The sequence below is a fragment of the Chelonoidis abingdonii genome, chromosome 3 (assembly GCF_003597395.2).
Source record: "Chelonoidis abingdonii isolate Lonesome George chromosome 3, CheloAbing_2.0, whole genome shotgun sequence".
Taxonomy (NCBI): domain Eukaryota; kingdom Metazoa; phylum Chordata; order Testudines; family Testudinidae; genus Chelonoidis; species Chelonoidis abingdonii.
In genome coordinates, this window is record NC_133771.1 from 197,905,638 (window position 1) to 197,932,829 (window position 27,192).

General features: G+C 39.9%; 1 protein-coding gene across 5 annotated transcripts in view; it reads right to left on the minus strand.

Moving 5' to 3' along the window:
- The window catches only part of USP34 (ubiquitin specific peptidase 34), a 299,367-nt gene that overhangs the window by 120,542 nt on the left and 151,633 nt on the right, over positions 1–27,192 (minus strand). For all 5 annotated transcript variants that reach the window (XM_075064435.1, XM_075064436.1, XM_075064434.1 and 2 more), the window contains 12 exons: positions 22,998–23,097; positions 22,647–22,806; positions 21,268–21,394; positions 21,023–21,170; positions 14,213–14,313; positions 12,871–13,080; positions 12,090–12,215; positions 9,602–9,724; positions 9,409–9,492; positions 8,891–8,977; positions 4,612–4,812; positions 616–698 (listed from right to left, as the gene is read on the minus strand). In XM_075064435.1, coding sequence (XP_074920536.1) covers positions 616–698; positions 4,612–4,812; positions 8,891–8,977; positions 9,409–9,492; positions 9,602–9,724; positions 12,090–12,215; positions 12,871–13,080; positions 14,213–14,313; positions 21,023–21,170; positions 21,268–21,394; positions 22,647–22,806; positions 22,998–23,097 — 1,550 coding nt within the window. The remainder of the gene's footprint in view (positions 1–615; positions 699–4,611; positions 4,813–8,890; positions 8,978–9,408; positions 9,493–9,601; positions 9,725–12,089; positions 12,216–12,870; positions 13,081–14,212; positions 14,314–21,022; positions 21,171–21,267; positions 21,395–22,646; positions 22,807–22,997; positions 23,098–27,192) is intronic.

The window sequence follows — 27,192 nt, forward strand, 5'->3', positions numbered from 1 at the left end:
ACATAAATTCATTTTAGTTTATAAATAAGACAGTTTTTCTAACTATTGGGCCTGCAAATTCAAGCGGAATCAAAAAGTAAAGGTGCTTTCCTTTCTGGTGCTACCACATATCACCAACAATTGTAAGTTTGTTGATGCAACCTTATACAACAAATATAGAAGGTACATCTAAAATAGGCCAAAATACTAATTCTCAAAATGTAGTCCTCAGATGGCATCATATACAACTGTATACACACATTATCAACACCAAATGGCAAATGGGGATAGGAAAAGCACACAAGCAGTCAAACAAATAGCATTCAAGCAAATTTATTTTAATCTTTTCTCCTTCATACTGTTCTGTAATCAAGATCTGCAATTGCTGCAGAGAGGGATGGAAGTGGCTTTGGGAAGTGAGATGGTTCATGAAAGGATCATACTGTGGTCCATCCGGTGAAATAAGTTTGAGAACCACTTGACAAAATTAATGAGGAAGTATACAACCATAGTTTAGTTTGTTTTATACCTTTTATTCATTTTTCACCTTTGAAAAACCAGAGATTTAAGTTTAAAACTATCATGAAAACGCATACATTTTTTAAACCGTACGACATAAATAAAAAGTTATTGTACCTAGGTGCCAAGTTGTCATACGTATAGGCAACTGACATAAGTCGCTGAATCAAACTTGTTCCCTGGACAAGGACAAGGAATACCTTTAAAAATTGAAGTTAAAAGAAAAAAGTTAATATAACAATGGGGTTAGATCATACACCTTATGTCAATTTTAAAACAAACTAAAAACTGTGCGGATGAGAGTGACTATACAACAGACATTGGCAGTTAAACAGTTTTGCATTGTAATTCTCACTTATAGCAGGACCAAAATCCCTATATTTTACACTTTCTGACTTTTTTCAAACACCAAATTTGACAGTAAAACTTTTCAAGGAATATTAGCGTTTTCTGCGTAATTCTTGCATTAATTCTATATCTTCTGCAACAGAAACTTTTTAAAATTATACTTGAAGTTGAGGCTTGGTTTTCTGACATTTCCATGGGTTCCTCTAACTCAATAAATGTATGTTCCATTTAAGGCTATTTTCTTTCATTACACCTCTCTGCCTTAGTCGCAGACTATATAGTGGGGATTAAAATAATCAAATTTAAAAGTTATTTTTAAAATTTGTCAAACTAATCCTAGGTTCACCAACAGAAGCTAGAGAGACTTGAGAAGTTACAAAAATAACATACTATGATAGTGACTTGATAATCCATGATCTAATCTTGTATTAATAAAAAAATCTATGTTTCTAGCCATCATAGATGTGAATAAAACCTTGAAAACATGAACAGAATGTGACTGTGGTTTCCTTCTCAGATATGAGGGCTAGAAACCGTTCCCCCCCATTTCACCGAATGAAAATCCAGAGAGACTCTTCTGGAACAATGAAGTAACAGGTACATTAGATGACAAAAACACTCGTCAATGATGATTATGACAAAGACAAAACATTTATGACTAACAGCATTAATAAATCAAATAATAAAACCTTAATAAAATTTTAAAGTAGACTATGCTATACAGGTTGCTACAGTCTCAAATTCTATTTTGCCTAAGACTTAACTCTCCCAGAAGTGTGATGCGCTGATCTTGCAAACTATGTTTAACAATCCCAGACAGGATATCTGGCTACAATTCATAATTCTAGTCTATCGTTCCCCAAAATGTGCAGATAGTAAACTCAGCACCTATATGGTAAGAGTGGCTCACATGCTCAACAGCAATTTATCCTCAGTGAGTCTCTCTCTAGTCATTTGAGGCCCAAATGATATTGGCCAAGTTTCAGGTGTCCCTGTGTGCACCCGGGGAGGTAATGGGGAAGACACAGTTTGTTATGAACAGCCAAGTGTGATGAAAAGCATATGGAAGAAATTTACCATTCTCACCAGAGTTTTACAAATACAGAATAAATATGTTTAATATTATGAAGTCACTCTAGTATTAAATTATTGTTAAAATTATTGAGGTCTTACTTCCATTCTAAAAGCCTCCTTTCAGTTGCTTTTAACTTTCTGAAAAGAGATAACTTGAGGTAAAAAATTCTTGTTTGTTTTCAGTCCATTAGTTTTTTTTTAAATTGACTATAGAACTCTATTTAACTCTTTTTGAGTTGCTTGATGTTTAAAAAAGGAAATACTAATTTTGACAGCTGAGACTCTTATCTGACTCATTTTTACTCTTTGGATAATTAAACTCTTCTGTAAAATAAAGCTTAATTTGGATACTGTCTTCACTTTATACAAAATCATTTTACATACTTGAAGAAACTTGCAGGAGTAGGTTCCTAAGTCATGTTAAAAAAAATAAAATAAAAAAACAAAAAAACCAACAGGACCTGAGATTTTGGAAAACAGAGATCCTACCCAAAAGGTGATCTGAAACTATTTTGAAAAATACTACAACTACTTAAAAGATTGTGTGCGGAATCCCCCAAACCAACAGTGAGAATGGAAATGTAAGTATATTTCTGATGTTTACTTATTAATATGACTTAGATTTTCAGAAAGCCTTTGACAAGGTTCTGCCAAAGGCTCTTAAGCAAAGTAAGCTCTGAAGGGATAAGGGAGAAGATCCTACCATGGATGAGTAAATAATTAAAAGATAGGAAACAAATGTTGGAATAAATGGCCAGTTTTCAGAATGGAGAGAGCTAAATAGGGGTGTCCCCCAGACGTCTGTACTGGAACCAGTGCTGTACAACATATTCATAAATGAGCTGGGAAAAGGAGTAAACAGTGAGGATACAAAACTGCTCAAGACAGTTAAGTCCAAAGCAGACTGAGATGAGTTACAAAGGAATCTCACAGAACTGGGTTACTGGGAATCAAAATTGAATTTTATCTGCAATGTTGATAAATGAAAAGTAATGCACATTGGAAAACACAATCCCAACTATACATATAAAATAATGGGGTCTAAATTAGCTGTTACCACTTAAGAAAGATATCTTGGGGTCATTGTGGATAGTTCTCAGAAAACATCCACTCAATGTGCAGCAGCAGTCAAAAAAGCCAACAGAATGTTGGGAATCATTAAGAAAGGGATAGATAATAAGACAGAAAATACCATATTGCCTCTATATAAATCCATGGTGTGCCCACATCTAGAATAGTGCATGCAGATGTGGTTGCCCCATCTCAAAAAAGATATATTGCAATTAGAAAAGGTACAGAAAGGGCAACAAAAATGATTAGGGGTGTGGAACAGCTTCCATATGAGGAGAAATTAATAAGACTGGGACTTTTCAGCCTGGAAAAGAGACAAGTGGGGGGGGATATGATAGAGAGCTATAAAATCATGACTGGTGTTGAGAAATTAATAGGCAGCAAGTTTAAAACAAAGAAAAGGAAGTATTCCTTCACACAACGCACAGTCAACCTGTGGAACTCTCTGCCAGAGGATGTGGTGAAGCCCAAGACTACAACAGTGTTCAAAAAGAACTACATAAATTAATGGAGGATAGGTCCATCAATGGCTATTAGCCAGAATGGGCAGCGATGGTGTCCCTAGGCTTTGTTCACCAGAAGCTGGGAATGGGCAACAGGGCATGGATCACTTAACAATTACCTGGTCTATTCACTCCCTCTGAAGTATATGGCATTGGACACTGTCAGAAGACAGGATGGTGGGCTAGATGGATCTTTGGTCTGACCCAGTATGGCTGTTCTTTTGTTCTTATTTTTTGTTTTGTTGCATTTTTGGTTTGTGAAGAACAGCTCCTCTGCAACTGCTATTTTTACTTGGTGTAATACCCACTGATGACAATCACCCCAGTAGTAGTTTCACAGCCCAGTAACAGTCCACTGGTTGTGGACATGATTGTCACCAAACAATGCTAGAACCTGCTTGTGAGGTCACAGTAAGTCTTTGCCCTTCCAACAGTTCACCGTTTTTAACATTATTAATATTAATATGTTGTCCTCTTTAGCTTGTAAAATATAATATGAAAACCAAGCTTAAAAAAAAATGTTACTGTTGAGGGTGGAAGAATAATAGAGACTTAACAGGTAGGTTATAGCACTGCTGAACACTGGGAGTGATGGTGCCAGCACAATGCATAATAGGCCATCTTCTAAAGCAGGAATTGATGGAGGAAACACAAGCTAAAAACAACGAGGAGTCCAGTGGCAGCTTAACATTCATTTGAAGAAGTGGGTTCTTTACCCCCGAAAGCTTATGCCACTGGACTCCTTGTTGTTTTTGTGGATACAGACTAATGCGGCTACCTCTCTGATACTTGAAACAAAACATAAAAAGTAATGATCAATAACATTCAGAAATACCCATTTATTCTGTGTCTTTAGGACATTCTGCACATAAACTTGGACTTCTAGCTTTTTAAAACTGCACATCTTTAATCTAACTTTATTTAATTATTTTATTTCCTGATATGTCACCTCTAGTGTTTAGATTAATTTTTTAATAAGTGTTCTTCACTACGCTATTCCCTCAGATTATTAAAAAGTAATAATATTTTACATTTCATATCCCCGTTTGGCTGATAAAAGAAAACATCTCCCCTACAGCATGTGGGTGTTTGTACGTATATATAGTTTGTTTCTTACCTCTGTAAGACGAGGTATATGAAGGCCCTTTACATGATCTCCTGCAGTCTTCCTCGATTTGCCTGGCCAAGTTCTTTTCCTGTGACTCTCTGCTACACCAGACCAGGCAAAGACATCATGATAAGCTAAATCCAAATCTGAGGGATCTACTGCAAACTGGCATATCAACTTCAGCAAGCAAGCAAGACAGTCTAGCTGCCACTGTGGATAAGAAGAAAATGCAATTTTCCTTTTTCACAAATTCTAGTAATTCTTTGTCTATTTTGGAACTTGAAACACAGTACTTAAATGTCCTACAAAGTTAACAACTAAAGCACTAATTGGCAAAAGCTAACAAGACTTGCACTAGACATTACAGAGTCTGAGGCTGATATTAAAATCTTTTATTTCTTACGAAGAAGGTATTTTCAAGAACTAGTCCAAATTACGGGTACAGTTAAGAGATGATATGATATTCTGTGTAGAAGATTCAGTTTTTCAGTCTACAGCATTTTCTAGCACTTATCTTTAACTTGGAAAGCAATATTTAACACGGTTTTTTACTCTTTTAAATTAAACACAATTACTTATGTAGAGACAAACTATATTAAAAATACCATTTTGTATTGTAATGTCACAAAGGGATGAAAACCTCTCATTCATTCAGTAGTTTCTGATTTTTCTTTCCTCTTATTTCCTTCTGGGACTATGATCTCCAAGGATCTCATATGTATTATTACTCCTGTATGTATATTTGCCCAGCACAACCAGCAAGAGTTGTGTCATACAAGCAAAACTAACACAATCATAGGCCCAGATCGTACAAACCGATACACAAGCATAGTTCTCTATAACCATACAGAATCCCACTGGAATCTTCAAGACTTTGCACAGGTGCAGGCGTCTACACTAGAATATTTATTTGCAGAATCAGTGCCTTAGTTGCACTTTACTACTCCATCTCTTGCAAACCTAACTGCAAGATCAACTAAAGCACTAATGGAATCTTTGGCTTATGCTGGGAATGGAGAGAAATATAGAGCATCTCCCTTCTCCTGACACTGCTCCAGAGAGAGCACCAACAGATGCCAAGCGTCATGAGAGAGCTAGAAAAGTGTATATCACAAGTATTTATACAGATTCAAAAGAGAAAAAACTGAAAAAAACAAAGCTCAAAAATATTATTCTCCTTCTATAAAAAATAAAGAATTTTTTTTCAGTATGGGATACTTTAAATATCCTAAACACTGAAACATACACAAGCCATGACACTTGATATTTATTACATGACAAAATGCTCACATTGAAAACAAACAGATAAAATAAACTCAGTCTAACAAATATAAACTGAAAAGAAATCCAAACTGCAAAGTAATATCCAACATAAGGAGAGTTTATCTCACATTAATTGACAGATGAATAGTGATGATAAGATACATAATTTCACAGAATCATAGGACTGGAAGGGACCTCAAGGAAGGACTAAGCATTATCTCACCTCTGACAGATGTTTAACCTATTCTTAAAAAGCTCCAGAGACAGAGATTCCACAATCTCCCTAGACCAGGGATCAGCAACCTTTGGCACACGGCCCACCAGGGTAAGCACCCTGGCGGATGGGGCCGGCTTGCTTACCTGCCACATCCACAGGTTCGGCCGATTGCGGCTCCCACTGGCCACGGTTCGCCACTCCAGGCCAATGGGGGCTGTGGGAAGTGGCGCGGGCCAAGGGATGTGCTGGCTGCCGCTTCTCAGAGCACCCATTGGCCTGGAGCACCGAATCATGGCCAGTGGGAGCCACGATCGGCCGAACCCGCGGATGCAGCAGGTAAACAAACTGTCCCAGTCCACCAGGGTGCTTACTCTGGCAGGTCGTGGGCCAAAGGTTGCCGATCTCTGCCGTAGACAATTTATTCCAATGCTTAACTACCATGAAATTTGGGAAGTTTTTCCTAATGTCCAACCTCGACCTCCCTTACTGCAATTTAAGCCCATTGCTTCCTGCCTTATCCTCAGAGGTTAACAACAATTTTTCTCCCTCCCCCTTGTAACAACCTTTTATGTATTTGAAAACTGTTATGTCCCTCCTTCAGTCTTCTCCAGACTAAAGAAACCCAATTTTTTCAGTCTGCCCTCATGGGGCATGTTTTCTAAACCTTTATTCATTTTTGTTGCTCTTCTCTGGACTTTCTCCAATTTGTCCACACCTTTCCTGGAACTCAACACAATACTCCAGCTGAGGCCTTATCAGAATAAAGCAGAGGGGCAGAATTGCTTCTTGTGTCTTGTTTAAAACACTCCTGTTAAGGCATCCCAGAATGATGTTTGCTTTTTTTGCAACAGCGTTACACTGTTGATTCATATTTACGTTATGATTAAGGCTAAGATTTTGTCATGGCTATTTTTAGTAAAAGTCACGGACAGGTCAAGGGGAATAAACAAAAATTCATGGAAGCAGTGATCTGTGACTACTACTAAAAATAACTGTCACAAAATGGGGAGTGGGGAGATCCAGCACCCCAGGCTGTTCCAGCTCCATGGTTTCCCCTGCCACCATGCTGGCTGGAAGCTGCAGGGTTCCCCCTCTGCCCGCGGCAGCTGAAAGCTGCAGAGCTCCAGGGTGACCACAAAGAGAAAACCGGACATACCCAACCGCTCGCCCTGGCCACCCCGCACCCTCCTCCTGGGGAGGTTGTTACCTGTCACTGGAACCCTACCGAAGCCCTGCTGGCTGCCAGCTCCAATACTGGAGCTCTTGGGGCTGAAGCAGAAAATGTCACAGGAGGTCTTTAGAAGTCATGGATTCCAGCTTGGCATCATCCGCAAACTTTGTAAGTGTACTCTCTATCCATTATCTAAATCATTGGTGAAGATATTGAACAGAACTGGACTCAGAACCAATCCTTGAGGTACCCCATTCAAAATGTCCTTCCATCTTTACTGTGAATCACTGATAACTATGATGTGGGAACGGTCTTCCAACCAGTTATGCACCCACCTTATAGTAGCTCCATCTAGGTTGTATTTCCCTTATTCATTTATGAGAAGATCATGCGAGACAGTAACAAAAGTCAACATAGACAAAAACAACAAGGAGTCCAGTGGCACAAGATTAATAAATCTGTTAGTCTTTAAGGTGCCAACGGACCCCTTGTTGTTTTTGTGGATACAGAATAACATGGCTACCCCCGATACTCAAAATAGACAGTATCTACTGCTTCCTCTCTATCCACAAGGCTTGTTACCCTGTCAAAGAAAGCTATTAGGTTGATTTGACGTGATTTGTTCTTGACAAATCCATGCTGAGTGTTACTTATCACCTTATTAACTTCTAGGAGTTTGCAAATTGATTGCTTAAAGGTCTGTAATTCCCCACAGTTGTACTTCTATCCCTTTTTACAGATTGGTTTTATATTTGCTCTTTTCCAGTCCCCTGGAACCTCTCCTGTCTTCCACGAGTTTTCAAAGACAATCACTAACAGCTCAGACATCTCCTCAGTCTGCACCTTGAGTATTCTAGGATGTATTTCATCAGGCTCTGGTGACTTGAAGACATCTAACCTAAGTAATTTTTAACTTGTTCTTTCCCTATTTTAGCCTCAGATCCTACCTCATTTTCTCTGGCATTCACTATGTTAGACATCCAATCGCTACTAAACTTTCTATTGAAAATGGAAACAAAATGAAGTGAATGAACAAAATATATGAAATGGACTAACACCAATGTGCACTGTTAGGGAATTTCCTTATTAACCCCTTGACTGTAGTGGTAGTGATTTCTTTCAATGCCAACAATGGGTTATGTACCAAGAAATAAACACACTACTGCTTTAAAAGTGAGGTTGAGAATTTTTTAGTTCTACAAACCAGCACATTTTTCCTTAGGACTTCAGAAAAAATAACAAATAAAATAACATACAGAAAAGATAAACAAGTGTGGTCACAAAATAGCAAAAAGTCAGAATGATAAAAGTAGTAATGTTTTTAAAAGGGACATTAAAACTGCAATTATTCAATAATTTACGTTTCCCCAAAAAAGAATACTGTATTGTTAGTGTGTATTGGCATCAATTTAGCAGCTGGTTTGTATCCATTACAGACAGAAGCATTCAATAAACTAGTTTCAATGCACAATAATTGGCTTATCAGCCATACCTTTCATTGTTCATTTTATATGGTTCATTTCTTCTCTTTTTCTACAGAAAAGGTGCAAGTAAATATAACAAAGGCTGCTAGCAATGGAAGCACTCAAATGGGATAGCTACCTTGTAGCTGGTTAAAACACTGACGTGTCACCTACCACAGTCCATGGTTCCTGCTCTTTAGGCTCTAGAATTCCCGAATTAAAAATTTCTAACAATTGTTGAAGCCCTCCAGCAGCAACAAACTGTAAGTAAATTACGATAATGTAAGAAAAATCAGGTACATAATGTATTTTAAAATCCTTGTCTCAGTTACAAGATACACAATTAAAATCAGAAATAAAACATTGATAAATTATACAGTTACTTATTTTTTGAAGAACATGAGAAAAATTTATATAAAAATATAATAAACAGAGGTTGGACTTTTGACAAAGAACACTGAAGTTAGACAATAATTTTGTTTTTTATTAATCACTTAGGCCCAGGAATTGGGATTTCCTGACAGTATTCTAATGCAAATAGTATTATGTGCTAATAATATGAACTTGAAATCAAGAGACTCCAAGGAGTGAAACAGAATATTAAAAGCTTATACTATCTTAAAAGAACTTTCATTTTATGTCATTTTGAAAAATCTACACTACATATTACAAAATACTTAAGTAAATCAAACCTTGCAGCTCCAGGTGTTTTTACTATTTTCTATTTGATCTTCACTCGAATCATCAGAGTCTGGATAAAGGTCACTATAACTTCCCTGAGTATAAACAGAAAAATAAATTATTTCATCAATGCTAGAATTTAAAGTAATAAATATTTCACCCATAAGAATCTGTATTTAGAAACTACATAAGTAGTTATATTACCGTAGACTCTCGCCTTATTCTTCTGTTAGGCTTGCCCAAAGCTTCAATGATTTCAAGTGCATACAAAAGTTTATGGGCACTTTTTATTCGCAGGAGATCCTTCCAACTAAATCCATCATTACCCTTACAAAAAAGTTAAGAAAATTAAATCCAACGCTGACCTGACCATAGAGGCAAAAGTAATTGCATTTTTGAATAGATAATGGCAAGTAATTTGGTTTTCACATATTACATATCTTTAAATTAATATTTATTGTTACAACATCCATGAAAAAAACTTAAAAAGTATCTGATGTAATTTACAGACTCTCAATCTGAATAATATACGTCCAGTAGGAATCCCAATTAACTCAATATTATTAAAAGTTACAACCGCACATGGACAACAATTTTAAAAACATTTTAACTTCAGTGAGAAATGCCAACCTGCAGTTCCAAATAGTAAAGCTCAACATTTACTTAGTTATGTATGTACAAAAAAGTGCCTTAAGGTGTACTTTGAAGGCAAAAAATATATTTTTTCGTATTTTAATAATTATAAAATAAATGAACAGATTCTGTTCATTTTCCAAAACAAGTCACCTCTGAACTGAAACGATGCATCCAAAATTTTAGCCTAAATGAAGCGTTATCCAGAAAGCTGTGAGCATGTGCAAAACAGATCGTAGTTCTAGCTTGCACAGTTACAAAATCTATCATATCTAAACAACAATTTAAGTTATATTTTTAAAATATTTTAAACATGTATACATTGAGATTATATGACAGCTTTTCCTTTCCCTGCCTTCACTACATCTTGGGAGAACCTCTGCGTGTCATTTAAAAATTTGTAAAGGGCATGATGACTGCTGGTTAGCACAGCAGAGAATGGATAATCTATTCTTTCCTGCCCATCTTTCCTCCACGTATCCTATGCTAGATTCCTGAGTTTCAAAACATGATAGTTACATTAAAAGAGCATCAAAAATGCAAACAGGAAAGCAGAATCAGACCCTACTACTTAATCCAATCTAATCAAAGAATAAAATAATCTGTCAAATTCATTTTAATCCAGAGAAAATAAAACATTTTGATCCCTGCAGCCAGCTTCTCTCTCTGCCCTTAACATTTACTTACTTGCTGACACAAAGAGTTACAAGAGGATTGCTGGCAAAGTAAGGAAATTCTTCCACTTAGCTAAACACATTTTTGCGAGCAAAAATCCCAGTAGTTTTGTCTCTTACAATTCTTTCATTTAAATCCATTTTGTTCTCAGTGTTTTATGTTCCTCAGGTACGTTCAATCACAATTAAAGAGAGATCGTCCATTACTCTTATTCACAACTTCCTCAGTCAGCTACAATTAGGGGGGGACCCTCACATACCTGAACTTTTTACTGCCCATTAATAGGTATTGAAATGATGACCCAACATTTTATTTTAATTAGTAATCATCTCTGAAGCCTCAGAAAACATGTCATTATAGACACTAAACAGTGTACTTACATGTGGTTGCTTCATATTGGAAAGTTGCTTAAAATTCACACATTTGCTCTTTTTACATAAAAAATGCTCGGAAGTACTTCAGAATTCAAGATACTTATTCAAGATAATTTTTCCAATAACATTTACCAAAAAAAAAGTATAACTGAAATTGAATCATATGTTACCCAACATCCTCCTGGTTATAGCAATATATAAAATTCTAAGTGCTCTCCCATTCAAAATTATTATCACAATAATATACACTTCACTTAAGGCAAGTTTTAAATTTAACCAAATCTAAGCACACTCAGAACAGTGAATTGTTGCTATTGTATTTTATAATTATGAAAGGTGGAATGAGGGATTTAAAACAAGGCATACTAATAGGTAAATAATAACATAAGATTCAGTTTTAAAGCCACATAAAATTTGTAGGCTAGAGTTCAAGACTATTGCTTTAGAATCAAGTATATCTAAGGTTATTTACTTCTAAAATGAAACCCAAAGAAGACATGAAAATAAGAAATAAATTGCTTCAACTTGCTTTGTACAACTGAAGATGTATGAGATTTAATTTCAACATGAACCAGTAAAGTCACTAGAGAGAACATTCACTGATCATTTTACTTATTTAATTCTTCTTTACAAAAATAAAACCCATTACCTTTAAAGACACAAATCAGGAAACTAAATTAGAAAAGCTACAGACTTCTTTTGATTTTTATTTCAACAAAGTAAGAGAATAATAGGTGAAAATGGTCCCCTTTTCTTTTTATTTTCTCACTATACTCAATACAAAACCAGAGAATATATATATCTCTCTGAGCTGTCCTGATATATTATTATTGAAACTGTTCTGTTTTTTATTCAAGACAATATCCTCCTTGCAGAAATCAGTTATTTTTTATTTAACTCTGTTGGATCAATCATCATTCAATTTTGGGTAAACTGTAAAAATTTCACTGTAAAAAGTCTAAGTGAATTGCACATTATATATATATTTAAAACAAACACTGTTGGCTGACCTGTTCATCTGAAATATTTTGGAATGCCTGTAACATGTTAGGACATGTAGGTAGAAGCATTAACAGTTCCCAGACACGCCTGGACAGGTTTTCTGCATGAAGGTGGAGTTCTTCACATCTTGCACTCTAACACAGACAAAAAAAATCTATTACTATTAATAGTTTCTTAAGAAAAGCAACCTCACTGACATTTTAGGGTTTGAAGTTTCTTTATTTATTTATATTTTAAACAAAAGCAATTTGTTCTCAAGCTAAAGTTTGTTAAATAAATCTATAAATACAGCATGATAGTTTAGGTCTCACTGAAACAGAAGGAAATTAAGTTACTTATACACTATACTTTAAAGACATGCAAAAGATTCAGTGTATATAAATCCTGGATTTAAATATACAACTACTCATTCTGATAAATTCCCAGTGTAAATCTCATTAGTTTATATAGTTATACGAGAGATAAATATAAGTCACTGAGTTTTACAATATATCTATAAAAATATTTTTTCAAGCCAAATCCCCTTACTAACCACCGTATGTGTTTTCAATAGTACATATCCTTTTCAGAGCAACACATTTTTAGAGCAACTAGTAAATAATAGCATACCATTTTGATTATAAAAAGTTTAGTTATATCTATAGATATGATGAAATTAAATATACAGATAGAAATATTAGATGTATCTGATGTTTGGATACCTTGGTGAGGGGCCATCAGAAGTAGACAGATTGGACAGAATTTAAACTAGGCATATTCAGTCATCCTAATCAAAGATCACTAAATTACCTCACTATCTTCCATAGCCATTTCACCCGAAGGAGGTTTAAAAGATGCAAGCATCTCCAACAAATCAAAAAGGGTGGTAAGATGAGGTTCTTGCAGAAGTAAAAGCATTGGAATGTTGTCCTTCTGAGGAGGAGGTAGGCAAGATGCTGGAAGCTGAACACCTTCACCTTTTCGCTCCCTCCGGGGTGCACCCAAGGATACAAACACCATCTAGAAACAAGGGGGAGAGGACGAGATAGAGACTATTTTAACAACACAACTACAGTGACCATTTTTAAAACCAGACACAGCTTAGAAATAAGAATAGACTTAAGACATGGTTTTGGAAGATACACTAGTATCTTCAATGCTGATCCTTTAACTATGTTTCAATAGAATGTCACAATTCAAAAATGACATACATTGGGCAGCACTGGAGATTTACGTTTATTTCGCCTGGCATGGTAAGTATGAGAGGTGGCAGCAGCAGAGTAATCAATAAAAAAGTAATTAATTCAAACGTGTGCTACATTTAGGTGTCCGATCCTCTAAAGTTGTCTTTTTCTTTGGCAGGGAGGAGTAACAAAGGGAGGGGTTGTGCAAGGTCAGGTCCTCCAATCTGCCGTGGTTTGTAAGGTTAATCCTCCTTCCTGCAAAGTAGACATTCCTATCTTTCTTAGGCATTGGGGCTGGATTTACACTCTAAGGAAGCTTGCTCATATCCTGGGCAGCAGATTCATCTGGGCTGCAAACCTTGATAGGCCTTAGAATAAATGAAGATGTGATATGGATTCTAGACTTTTATGAGTTTGTTTACAGGATGCTTTGGATTTGAGCATCAAAAGGGAGAAAGAAGGCTCTTGACAGCTTCAATGGCTGTTGCCTTCCCTCTTTTCCATGCTCTCATGACAAAACGTTTTGAGATGCTATCTTGGTCATAAAATCAAACAGTTGTGACCATTTGACCAAAATCTTGGTGTTTGATGTTGTTTTCACCGGCCCCTCCTTTTCCCTACAAAAAATAAATGGTTCCAAACTTTACTTTGATCCTGCAGCATGTACTACTTCACATCTACTAATACACTCAGAATGTGGCTTTTTCAACCAGGACTACTTTTTACAACAGAAAGGCAATAGAGCAGCAGAATGTAAACGTATGTTAATATGAACTAACTGTAATTTTATTTTGGGTGTAAGAGGATGTATGCTATACAGCAGAAAACAATACAATGGTTCTAGAAAACAGATGTGGCCAAAAAGAATTTTACATTTTACCACTTAATACACCCACTGGTCATCACATGACAAAAGCAGCATACCAAATTATCTTTTTATATTTGTCTTATCTTTACACTGATAATACCTGCATATCCTTAAAGCCCAATTCATGAAGTGTTTTTTCATCATAATCAGTTGTTAGTTCATGCCCAGATGAAATCATTCTCACAGGTCCCATGAGACCACCTACAATAAAGCACAACATAGTGAATTTCTGGAATTTCATTGGCTATTTAATAAGCATAATTTTTAAAAGTAAAATTAATATTAACATTGCTACTGCACCTGCTGAAATTTTTTACAAAAAACAGCTTCCTGGTAACCTCTCAGGGCCTGACCCAAAGGCCCCTGAAGTCAATGGGAATCTTTCCACTGACTTCATTGACCCCTGAATCAGGTCCTTTATTACTTCCTTAGCAATATGGTTCAATTATATCTTGTAATAAAAAAGGCACAGGGGAAAAAATCTGCCTTATAGAGAGGGAAGAGAGATAATAGTTCTTTCAAGGTGAATTTATCTATCATTAAGTTCTTCCAGAGCTGGAAAATTATTCTGTAAGCATTTATTTTAAATACTGATAGTTTTACTAAGTGTGAAATGCCATAGAAATTTTCTTCTAATTGCCTCTAAAGTGTGTACCATTAAATTACTATAAAGCACCATAAACTTCTAAATGAAGGATCCAGGTCTGAAGGATCCAAAAAGGTTCACATCTATCTGCTGCTAAGACTGGAAGGAACGCAGGTGGCAGAGGGAACCATTCCTCCCCTTTTGTAGCACTGCTTTGGTACACGTGGGAACACACAATGGGCACATGAGTGCTCTAACACATGCTGCTATAAGAAGAAGGTTTCACTTTCCAAGCTGCATTGGTCAGTGCTGCCCCTGACTGGGAATACAGTGAGGCCACCTGCAGGAAAACCAGCAAACAGTGTAACCAAGCTTAGAGCCTATCGACCGCCAACTTTTCACAATGAATAGTTGTCTCACTCTGTTATATGCTGCTTAACATATATTTTATTCATAATTTCTTCTTCAACCTCTCTAGTAAAATTTATTTATAATTATGACAATGTGAATTGGAGGTGACATCTTCTAAGACAGATAGTCATTGTTTGTGAACATCAGAAAGAATCTGACTTCTGACCTTATAGCAGGAAGAATCTGGAGTGAAATAATGGCATAGACTATGTCAAAAGCAAAGACCCTGCCAGTGGAATCGCCATCTAAACAGTGATGAAATGAGGCTGGCAAAGGTCACAGAGTACTGGAAGTGCCAAATGGTGTGGCAAGGCACCAGTCACAGTCATAAACAGAGCAAATTAAAAAGAAAGCAAACGTGACAGAGGAGGTTATTTAGCTGTAACAGAAGGTTCTTTGAGATGCATGGTCCCTATCTATATTCTACTGAGGGTTATGTGCATATGCCATGTGCCTGAAGCGGGAGCTTCTCAAAGTGGTAGAGTTCATCGGTCCACACATGAACCCTGGTACCACTTCATGGTTTCACCAGAGGCAATAAAGGGCATAGCGGACCGACCATGCCTTCAGTTTGTCTCCACAACTAATCTACCAAATCCACAGCAAGGGTGAAGGAAGATGGGATTGGAATACAGGTAAATAACCACCTCCTCTCTGAGTGATAGCCCCAATTATATTCCAAGGAAGATGATTAACAAACAGTACCTAGATAGGAGGAGGGTGCGAGGAAGATGACAGAACCGTAGAATGGAGGACCAATGTACCAAACAAGGCAACCAATGCAGAGTCTTGCACCAGGGCATAGTGAGAAAAAATGGCATCTACTGAACTGCATGTGTCTGCCTTATATATATGTCCATAAGGGCACATCATGGATAAGGGCCATAGTTGATGCTTGTGCTCTCATGGAATGGGCCCACATCCCACCTGATAGGGACTGCCATGACGACTGATTGCAGAGCATAATGCACTGTGGAATCCACTCCAAGATTCTCTGAGTGAAGAAGGCCTCCCCCCGAATTCTCTCTGCTATGGAAACAAAAAGTTTAGGAGACTTCCAGAATGGTCTTGTCCTTTCTAGGTAAAGGGACAGGGCCCTACGTATATCGAGGGAGTGAAGCTGCTGTTCCTCCTTTGAGGTGTGCCGTTTGGGATGGAAGGTGGGCAAATGTATGGATTGGTCAAGGTGAAAGTAGGAAACCACCTTCAGTAGAAATATGGGATGTAAGTGCAGTGAGACTTTGTTCTTATGGAACATAGTAAAAGGAGGATTTGCCATTATGGCCCCAGTTCACCAGTGCTTCCTGCAGAAGTAATAGCAACCTTCATGGAAAGAAGAGAAAGGGAGCAAGAGGCCAGAGTTTCAAAGGGCAAGTTCATCAATGCCATAAGGACTAGGCTGAGGTCCCACTGAAGAACAATAGGCTGAACAGGAGGGTATTTGCATATAAGGCCTTTCTAGAATCAGGCACTCAAAGGATGAGTGAAAACCAAATGCCCCTCCACAGGAGGATGGAAAGCACTGACAGCCACTTCGTGCACTTTGATGGAGCTGAGAGTGAGCCCTGAGGCCATCAGAGATGGTAAACAGTGTAAGACCATCAGGACGCCCACAGCCTCAGGAGCAAGACCTTTCTGCTTGGCCCAGGAAGTGAAACATATCCATTTGGCTTGGTAGAATTATCTCATGGAGTCCTTCCTGCTAGTCGAGAGGACATTTCCCACTGCCAACAAACATTACTGTGCCAGTGGAGGTGTCCATCCAAAAACCAAGCTCCCAAATGAGGTGTCCGTGGATCAGGGTGCTGAACCTGTTGTTGTGTTGTGTGAGCAACTGTGGGAATGTCGGAAGCGGAGGATGATTTGACATGCGGAAAAGAGTTGGAAACCAGAACTGGCGAGGCCAGAATGGGGCGATTGGGATGGCCATCATGCTCTCTCGTCAGAGTTTGTGAAGGACATAAGGCAGGAGTAGAAGGGGAGGGAAGGCGTAAATGATTCAAACTGACCAGTCAACAACCATGGCATTGCCCTGTGAATTGTCACCCAGCCCTCCCCTGGGACAGTACTGGATTATTCCTGGGAGAATTCTGCATCTCTGTGTGTGCACAGAATTCATGTTCCCCACACATTTCTTTGTTTCCCTGCAGAAAAATGGCTTCTGATGGGAAAGCAAAGGGAAGCCGCAAGAGCAGTCACATACCCCTCCCTAGCAGCACAGGCAAGTTGGTTTGGACACCCAGAGCAGCTGGCAGAAATGTAAATCACTGCCAGCGGGTGGGGAAGGGATGGGCAGTCATGTGTGTAAGAGTGACACTCCGTCCCTCTTATTCACTATTGCGGCACGCTCGGCGTGGATGGGCAGGGCTTTGAGGTGTTTGAGGAGATCGGAATGGGGCAGGCTCTGTCCCCTCAGGCAGAACAAAATGTATACTCCTGGGGGAATTCTGTACCATTGTGCAATGCAGAATTTTGCAAAAATTATCATGCATGCAGAATTTCCTTCCCCCCACAGAAATATGCTGCACTGTTGCTAGCTGCCACTAGTGACAACTGGACCCAGCAGAGCGCAACTCGCACATAGAAGACATTGCTGGGGGGACGGAGAGAAAGCTAGAGGGTTATTGGCAGCCGTAATCCCCAGCACGCACTAACAGAAGGAGAGGGTGGCGTGCAGGAAACTCCATACAAGCCTGTTACCAAGCACCAGGCTGTTTCTTCCTCTGGATCCCTGGGCTTGGGGTGGAGGGGAGGGAGAGAGAAAAAATAACTGGCTTGCCGTAGGGGTTTCTTTAACTCTACTCTTGGGGGAATTTTCGTGTGTGTCTGTATTGTTACAGACATACTTGCTGACAGGTATTTTGAACTAAATTACTAAAATAACTGAAACTGGCATGATTATGTAGCATTATTTTGACAAATAAAATTTGCAGAATTTTGCAGATTTTTAAAATATTGTGCGCAGAATTTTAATTTTTTTGGCACGGAATGGCTCCAGGAGTAACTGGATGCACTTGCTGTTGCCATGAGAAGAAAAGAAATCCCTGACTAGGGTTCCCAACAACCAGAAATGTCTGTGATTACCATGTCACCCAACTCCCATTCATAGTCGGTCATGAAATTCCTGCTGAGTGCATCGGCAATCACATTCTGACTCCGTGGGAGATAGATCACTGACAATAAGATATGGTGTGCATCGCACCACTTCCAGTGGCGTACCACTTCCATACACAGTGCTGGGGACCTTGTCCCTCCTTGCTTGTTTATGTAACAAACCACAATGGTGATGTCTGATAAAAGAACATGACAAGAGTGGATGAACAGTAAAAATGCATGGCACGTCCTGCATACCACCCTAAGTTCCAGAGTGTTGATGTGCATCCAGGGTTCCCGAGTGTTCCAAGTTCCTTGTGCCATGTGATCTACCATGTGAGCACCCCAGCTGTCAAGTGACACATATCCTTTATATTCATCACGCTTAGAGAGGACAGAAGGAAGGGCATTCTGGAGCAAACGTGAAGTGGATCGGTCCACCATCGAAGGGAGAAGATGACTTCGTGTGGAATGATAAGAACAGTGTCCATGGACTGGTGCATAGGGTAGCAGCCATAGTTGAAGACAGCAGAAGCCATGAATCGAGTGAAGGCCTTGACATATGTGCACACTGCCATGTGACCTAGGAGGGGGACATAAGCTCTGGCTGAGACCAAGGGGTTGGATGTCACTGAAGTGATCAGGTCCAGTAGTATCTGGAACCTGTCCTTCAGCAGATTAGCACATGTGGAGGTCGCTGGGCAAGCCAATGAATTCCAGGGACTGCGTAGGGTGCAAAGTAAATTTTTCAACTTTCACACTCACCCCTAGAGAGTAGAGAAGTAGAAGGAGCGGGAAATCGATTCTAGAGCTACTATTTTGGACCATGCTGCCAGCAGCCAGGCATCCAGGTAGGGGAGTATTCCCTGCTGTCGAAGGTGAGCTACTATCATGGAAACCTACGTAAAGATTGTTGGAGAAGTGGTAACTCCAAATGGAAGAAGCCTGTATGGGAAGTGTAGAGGACCCACCGTGAACCTCAGGAACTATCTGTGGGTTATGTGGATGTCGATGTGGAAGCAGGAGTCTTGCATATCAAGAGCCACAAGCCGCATGCCCTTTTTCTAGGAAGGGAATGATGGCCGCAAGCGTGACCATGCAGAACTTTGGCTTGTGAATGGAACAGTTGAGGCATCGGAGATCCACAATTGGTCTCCATCCTCCCTTCTTCTTGGGTACCAGGATATAATTGGAATAGAAACTTGTGCCCTGAAAGTCTGCGGAAACTGGCTCTGCTGTTCCTCTCTGCAGTAGGGAGTCCACCTCCATGGCAAGGATACTGTCATGAGAGAGGTCCCTAAGATGGGACCATTGTGGGGAATGTGGAGGAGGTAGCATCATAAACTCAATCATTATAGCCACATCGAATTACATCCAGGACCCACTTGTCCATTGTTATCATGCTCCATGCTAGCAGAAAATTTGAGATGACCTCTGAAAAGGGAGGCTGGCAAGAGTGTTGGAGTGCAAAGAGACTGACAGTGCCCTAGATGCACTCAGAAATATGGCTTATGAGAAGATGGCGGAGGATGGCATGGAGGATGGCGTAGAGGGAGGGTTCCCCGACCAGGATCCAACTGCAGCCCCATGACTATCTCCGTGAGGTGCTTCTTAAGGTGGAGGGAAGGAGAGGCAAATCCTGCACCTAGATGCAACGTGGGCTTGCCCCAAGCAGTACAGACAGCATTGGTGCTCATTGCTGATGGAAATCAAGCGAGAGCAGGAAGTGCAGCATAACCCAGTAAATAGATATAGGTGCTGAGTGTATGTGAACAGCAGAAGCTCCAACTCTGAACATGCAGCACTGAACAGGAACTGAAAGCGAAGTTAGTCTGCCCTTCCCTTTATCACCTCGGGTGAAACCATGAGGTGATACAAGGGCGCATGCACAAACCGACAGACACTACTATTTTGAAAAGCTCCAGCTCCATGGGCATGGTGCTTGCGTATTATCGTCAGTGGAATACAATAGGGCCCATCATTCAAAGAATAAAAGATACACGCACACATCTGAAAGTTAAAGTACTAGGGTCAACTCGTGAAATACTTGCTCAGTTTTTACTCAATCGCTAAAACCAAGCAAACTCCCCAGTGAAAGTACTGAGTCAAAAAAAGACTATTTAAGGCATCTTGGAAAAGGAGAGCTTTATGGAGAGCTTTGAAGGAGGATAACAAGGAAGATCAGAATAAACAAACAATCAATTTCGCAACAGGATGTTCAGTAATAAATTAACTATTTTAACATAGTTGCAAAAAGACTGAAAGATGCAGTAAAGGAACTCATATTTGAATGGCAGCTAAATACATATTTGTGAGCCCAACATACATTCTGAGTCCTAATTATTTACCTATACAGAGCCATAAAGATACATGGCACTTCACAAAATATAATATGGGACTCCACCCAGAGGAGTTTACTAACTAAATAAGACAGAATAAAATGAATAAAAACAATAATGGCAATGGGGAAAGGAGAAGATAATGGTGGAAGGAAGGAAAGAATGAAAAGTTACAAGTAATAAAAATCATGTGATTTGTAAAACCATATGTAAGAAGTGCATATTCCTTGTTACTTCTGAATTTTCTCTCTCTACTTTATAAGAAATGGTAACACTTGCAAAGCACTGTTTAATAATTAAGTGTGACAGGCTGATGATAGTTATGAAATAAATGGAGCAAATGGAATAAAACCAACAGTGATACATGCTATTTTCCCCCAGATACCCTAATCTACTGTCAAAAATAAACATTATCTTTCAACCTCGATGCATGATCAATGAGCCAAGCACAAACTAAGGCTAAGAGTACTGGATAACTTACCAGGGAAATCTCCTTTCCGGCTGCTTTGGCCAAACTCTTGAAGCTGAGCTTGCTGGTTTATCTGTTCTTTCTGCAAATTTTCATACCAATGGGTAACCTCAGCCCTTAGATCTGCCACTTGATCACTAGGATACATTTCTATAGTCATCTGAAACATAATGTGCACATTTTTTCAGAATGAACTATGAACTTTATGAAACATAATGATCTAGGAATAAAATCCAGTTGGAAAACCAAAGTTCTACCTTGTCAGGAAGTCCAGCTGGCTGACATACAATTCTTAGTGGTAATGACTGTTTATCACTAAGTGCCTTTAAGTGACTGCTGATACCAGTGCCTTCAATCTGCCACTGTCTCAGATGATACGCAAACCTTAAGAAGCATATAAACATCATACATAAAAACACTAAATGTTTTTGTTAACATCTGTTTAACTCAAAAGCCTGACCAACAGTAGGAAGACAAGAAGGCTAAGAAAGGTCCCAACTCCACTTCTCTGGTCTTGCAGAGATTCCAACACAAAAAGAAAAGACAAGACTTTGTATTCCTGATAATGCTTAAGTTTAAAAAAACAAACACTACTTTCCACCTTTTTTATACATCATGAATTGGGCCTTACCAAATTCACAGGTGTGAAAACTTTGTCATGGACCATGAAATCTGGTCTCTCCCCATGAAATTTGGTCTTTTGTGTACTTTTTTTACCGTATACTATATAGATTTCATGGGGGAGATTGGCATTTCCAAAACTGAGGGTCCTGACCCAAAAACAGGAGGCGGGGGAGTCGCAAGCTTCTTGCGGGGGAGGTTACAGTATTATCACTCTTACTTCTGTGCTGCCTTCAAGAGCTGGGTGGCCAGATAGTGGAGGTTGCTAGCCAGGCACCCAGCTCTGAAGGCACCGCCGTCGCCAGCAGCACCATGGCATGGTATGCTATTGCCACCCTTTTGCGTTGCTGCCTTCAGAGCTGTGCCCTTGGCCCAGCAACTTCCACTCTTCAGCCGCCCAGCTCTGAAGGCAGCAGCAAAGAAGTAAGGGTGGCAATACCATACCATGTCATCTTTACTTCTGTGCTGCTGGTGGTGGTGGCACTGCCTTCAGAACAGGGCTCTCAGCCATCAGCCACCACTCTTCAGCAGCCCAGCTGAAGGCAGGGCTGCCATCAGCAGCAGCGCAGAAGTAAGGCTGGCAATACTGCAACCCTCCTCCAATAATCTTACAAATCCCCCACAACCCTCTTTTGGGTCAGGACCCCTACAGTTACAGTATCATGAAATTTCAAATTTAAATATCTGAAATCCTGAAATTTAAGATTTTTAAAACCCTATGATATGAAATTGACCAAAATGGACGGTGAATTTGATAGGGCCCTAATCATGAAGCAGCAAAAGAGGGCAACCATCCTTTTTTTTCCTTGTCAAAAACCTTTAACAGACTAAGCCTCACACAAAATATTTGCAAAGTATGTATTATTATCCCCATTTTACACAGAGGAAACCAAATGAATAATTTACATCTCTGTTTTTCATTATATCACTCAACTCAAATTTCTATTTGGTATAAATGATAGGAAAATAAATTACAATAAATCCCAACTCAAAATATATTTAAGAAATTCTTTACCTCCTCCTAAAAGCTTCAAGGTGTGTCTTTAGCATTAAAAGTCCTCTTTCAATTATGGTGAGACTTGAGTGGGAGTCTTGCTCAAGATTACTGGAAGCGATCATAAGGCTCTCCATACACTTGCTAATAAATTCTTGTTCTTTTTCCAAACCTGTTTTACCTGCAGACAGATATTAAATAAATATGTGACGAATGTACTGAAAACTGCAAGTTTTAGTACTCAAGATTAAAACAAGATAAACGAATATTCTTTAAAAGATTTTATTTTTAACAAAAAATGACTAAACTATTATTTTGTAAAATATCCTTGGATTTTAGTACACTAGTGTAAATAAAAATGAGAACTCTTACCATTAATATAATAAGAGTTGATATACTGGATAGCTGCTCGACTGACATCACCAGACTGTGCTCTTAAGGCAATACCCCAGAATTGGTCCATACCACACAACTGTTAAGATAAATGAAAAATTTGTCATGTGATTATTTTCCTACTGGGAACCATCTCTCCCCTAGTCTGACACATTTACACTGTGTCTTTTCCTGTTAGTACTGGAGATACTCCCACAGAATGCTGGGACTTGGCCAAGCCCTGAATGCGTGGGACATGAGCATCTGAAGCACTATAGGCACACTCTAGATAGGAAAGTCAGGTCTGACTATTGGTTTGGAAAGAAATGCTGCCCCAAGGAACCTCAACAACATTGTGCTATCTACCCAAAAACTTAAGCTCATTCACGTGATAGTACTATTCACCAGCCAGACTATCAGAAATGATGGTAGAAGATCTTAAAGTGAAGCCTAAGGCATCCTGAAAGAAATCCATGGAAGCTGGAACGCCTGATTCCTTGGAGTTAATCTTTATATCTTTGCACCCATCAGAGAACTTTGTGTAAACTCCTGAGTAAAAAAACAATGCAAGGCCTACAAAAAGCTCAGAGAAGAATATCCCATGTTGTTTATAGGACTTGCTGCTCAATAGTCAAACTGTTAGGTCCAGTTACTCTGAAGTGGGATGAAGAAGCAAACCCTGGAATGGGAGATCCTGGATTCCTGGACAAATGGAGTAAAGATCTCTATGAAAGCTACACTAGGTTTGAGTATCACAGCATACTTGGCCACTTTCGCCTGACCCCCTTTTGAATCTTCTGGATCCCTTTTTCTACTAGCAGAAAGTGGGAGGGTGGGGGGCCAGACGATGGACACAGAAGACAATTCATCTATTTGTGAGCCATTATGAGACACTTACCTTTTTCCAAACTGGTGTTCTTCAAGATGTGTTGCTCATGTCCATTCAACTTAGGTGCGTGTGCTCGCCACATGCACCGGTGCCAGAAGTTTTTTCCCTCAGCAGAAGCTGTAGGGGACCAGCTCAAGTGTCCTCTGGAGTGGCACGCATACGCCGTGGCATATAGGGTGCCGCCAGCATCCCCGAACCCTCAGTTCCTTCTTGTCGGCTTGTGGAATGGATGTGAGCAACACATCTCAAAGAACACCAGTTATGGAAAAAGATAACTGTCTTTTCTTCTTTGAGTGCTTGCTCTGGTCCATTCAGTTTAGATCAGTGGTTCTCAAAGTCGGTCTGCCGCTTGTTCAGGGAAAGCCCCGGCAGGCCACGCTGGTTTGTTTACCTGCCGCGTCTGCAGGTTCAGTTGATCGTGGATCCCACTGGCCGTGGTTCGCTGTTCCAGGCCAATGGGGGCTGTGGGAAGCGGTGCAGGCCGAGGGATGTGCTGACCGCCCTTTATGCAGCCCCCATTGGCCTGTGGCAAACCGCGGCCAGTGGGAGCCGCAATCGGCCAAATCTGCGGACGCAGCAGGTAAACAAACCGGCCTGGCTCACTAGGGTCTTTCCCTGAACAAGCGGTGGACCGACTTTGAGAACCACTGATTTAGATGACACCCAAACAGTACCCCCTCAGAGGTGGGTAGGAGTTCACGGATGAGTAGACTGCAATACAGCTCTGCTGAACCCAGCGTCATCTCTGGCCTGCTGAGTGATGGCATAGTGGACCGTGAACAGAAAACTATATACAATATAATACAAGAATTAATGAGATCATATGAACAAGAGAGCAGCTGTGCTAGCTGATGCAGCAACAGTTCCAGCACCCTCACTGGCAGCAAGAAGGAACTGAGTGTGGGGGGAGCTGGCAGCGCCCAATGTACAGCGGTATATGCGCGCCACTCCAGGGGGTGCCAGAACTGGTCTCCTAAAGATACTGCTGAGGGAAACAACTTCTGGCACCGGTGCATGTGGTGAGTACACACACTTAAGTCAAATGGATATGAGCAAGCACTCAAATAAGAACTGTTCCTACTGACCTTTGGTCTTCTTAGCTGATAAAGAACCACCAAGTCCTCGTGTTTTCACTGGATGTGAACAGATCCACCTGGAGGGCTCCCTAAATATTAGTGGCAACAATTCTTGCTTAAGGATCACTTTCAGTAATGTATCTGCCAGCAGCTTTTTAGTCTGCATTTTTGTCCATTGTATCTTATGTTGATTAGACAGATAGAGGCTACGTGATCTTGTGCCCACTTGCTGATTTATGTATGCCACAGTCATTGTGCTGTGTGCTTGAGGCAAGATGTTCTCCTTTCTCAAGCGATCCTGGAAACCCTGAAAAATTATCATGACCAATTCTCACCTCTGGGAAGCTGATGTTCTGGAACCTTTCTGACAACATTTCCTGTACATCATGGCAGCCCAAGTAAGCTCACCATCCTGCAAGGTTGCCACATCTGCGGTCAGGACTTTGGCGTACAGATTGTGAATAGAGGATGCTACCATCCCATGGTTCTTCTGTTTTCCCAAACTGGGCGATATAATTACTCTAGATGGCATCTTTAATTTGCTTTGCATCTCTCTTTGGGAATGGTTCCAGGACTTAAGAGAAATCCTTGAAACTCTCTCATGAATTGTCTTGCCCATGGAGTAATCTTTATATAAGAAACCTGAAGATCTAGGTGTTAAAGGCAAAACGAATGATATTTTAATGCAGGACACCTGATCAGGTTCTTCTTGAAACTTTGCTGTCAGAAAAACTGAGTCTTCTTGTGTCTATTTCAAAGCCAAGGTGGGCGGCCCTCTAAGAAGAGAACAAGGAGCTCTTCTTTCCATGTATTATAAAGCCAAAAGGCACAGAGGAGTTGCAGAGTTTTATGCCACGACTCCTTCTCAATCAACATTAGGGAGTATGAAGAGGGCGTAAGTAGAATTTAATGACTTGCTAACTGAGTCTTGCCCCATTATTGTAAGTCTCCTATTCCTTCACAATGACTTGTTCGAACGGGGAGTGAAGGTAGATAGAAAATTTCGTCTTGGGTTTGGATGGGAGCTATTTACCCTTGGACTTGGTTGCTTTTTTTTTCCTGATGAAATCTCGATGGTGGCACCACCTTTCTCCCCATTGTCTTAAATGCATATGGAGGAAAGAATTTCTTCTAATCTCCGGCGTGGTGTTACCAGGGTGTGAAGCTGACAATTCTCTTTTTTAAGGGATCAGATAGAACTTAATGGAATAAGATGAGTATCTGAAAGGCTTCTTGGCATTTTTTGTGTTTTCTGGTCTTTGGAGACTTTTTGTTCCTTTTGCCTCTTAGAGGATTTTCCCTCGCATCTGAGGAACTGTCCTAATTGGTGCTCCCATTTGAGAGATAACTCATAGGGATGGCTTTGAGGCCCTGTGTTCCCCCTGTTCTCCAATGTATAACTGGAGAGGAAGTGCAGGAGATCATCCCCTACAGGAACCCAGATCCTTCTCCTGGTAAAAAACGAAGAGTCACAACAAATGTCATGGGATTCTACTAACCAGCTAAGACTATGAGAGGAGAGGCCGATATTTTTCACTATTTCACCTTCATGGTAGACTGGACAGATGGAGGAAGCTGTAAGAATTCTGTACTTATTCTCTGATCATTGAGGAAGGACTTGGCTGCTGGATCCCAAGAAGGACTGACCCACCATTGCAAAGGTATATCTGGACGTGCTTTGAGTGGTGTGAGAGGACAAAAAGCCCCAATGTGCTGTCCTTTATGACCTTTCTGCTGACAAAACAAGAGTCTTTAAGCTGGGAGCAACCATGGCAAAGCTCCTTCTTGTGGCTCCTGAGAGGGCCTCCTCTCAAATGGGGTACCTCTTGACCTTTCATCTGAGTTTTTTGACCTACTACACTGAGGAGATAGGAACAAATGGAAGAAATGAGATCAGCAGGTGGCCTTAGAGGATATAATCCTCAAAATAATTTCATCAACTAGATGAAGGATAGAGGGAGTGAGAATACATCTCGTATCTGCCCCAAAATGTAGCTTTAAAAGTAAACATGGTAATGGAATAGGCAGGAATGATGGGTCAACTCTGTATGCATGGTCTGAGGCAGATAATCTGGCATGAGGCTGGAAGTGATATGACAAAGCCTTAGAGCCCCCTGGAAAAGTATGAACTGCTTTCAGTATGATTCAAAGGGAGATGCAGCCCAAATCTCTCAGACTGGGGGGAAAGGTCATGATCCACAAACATAACGTTCCTGTAACAGTAGCATAG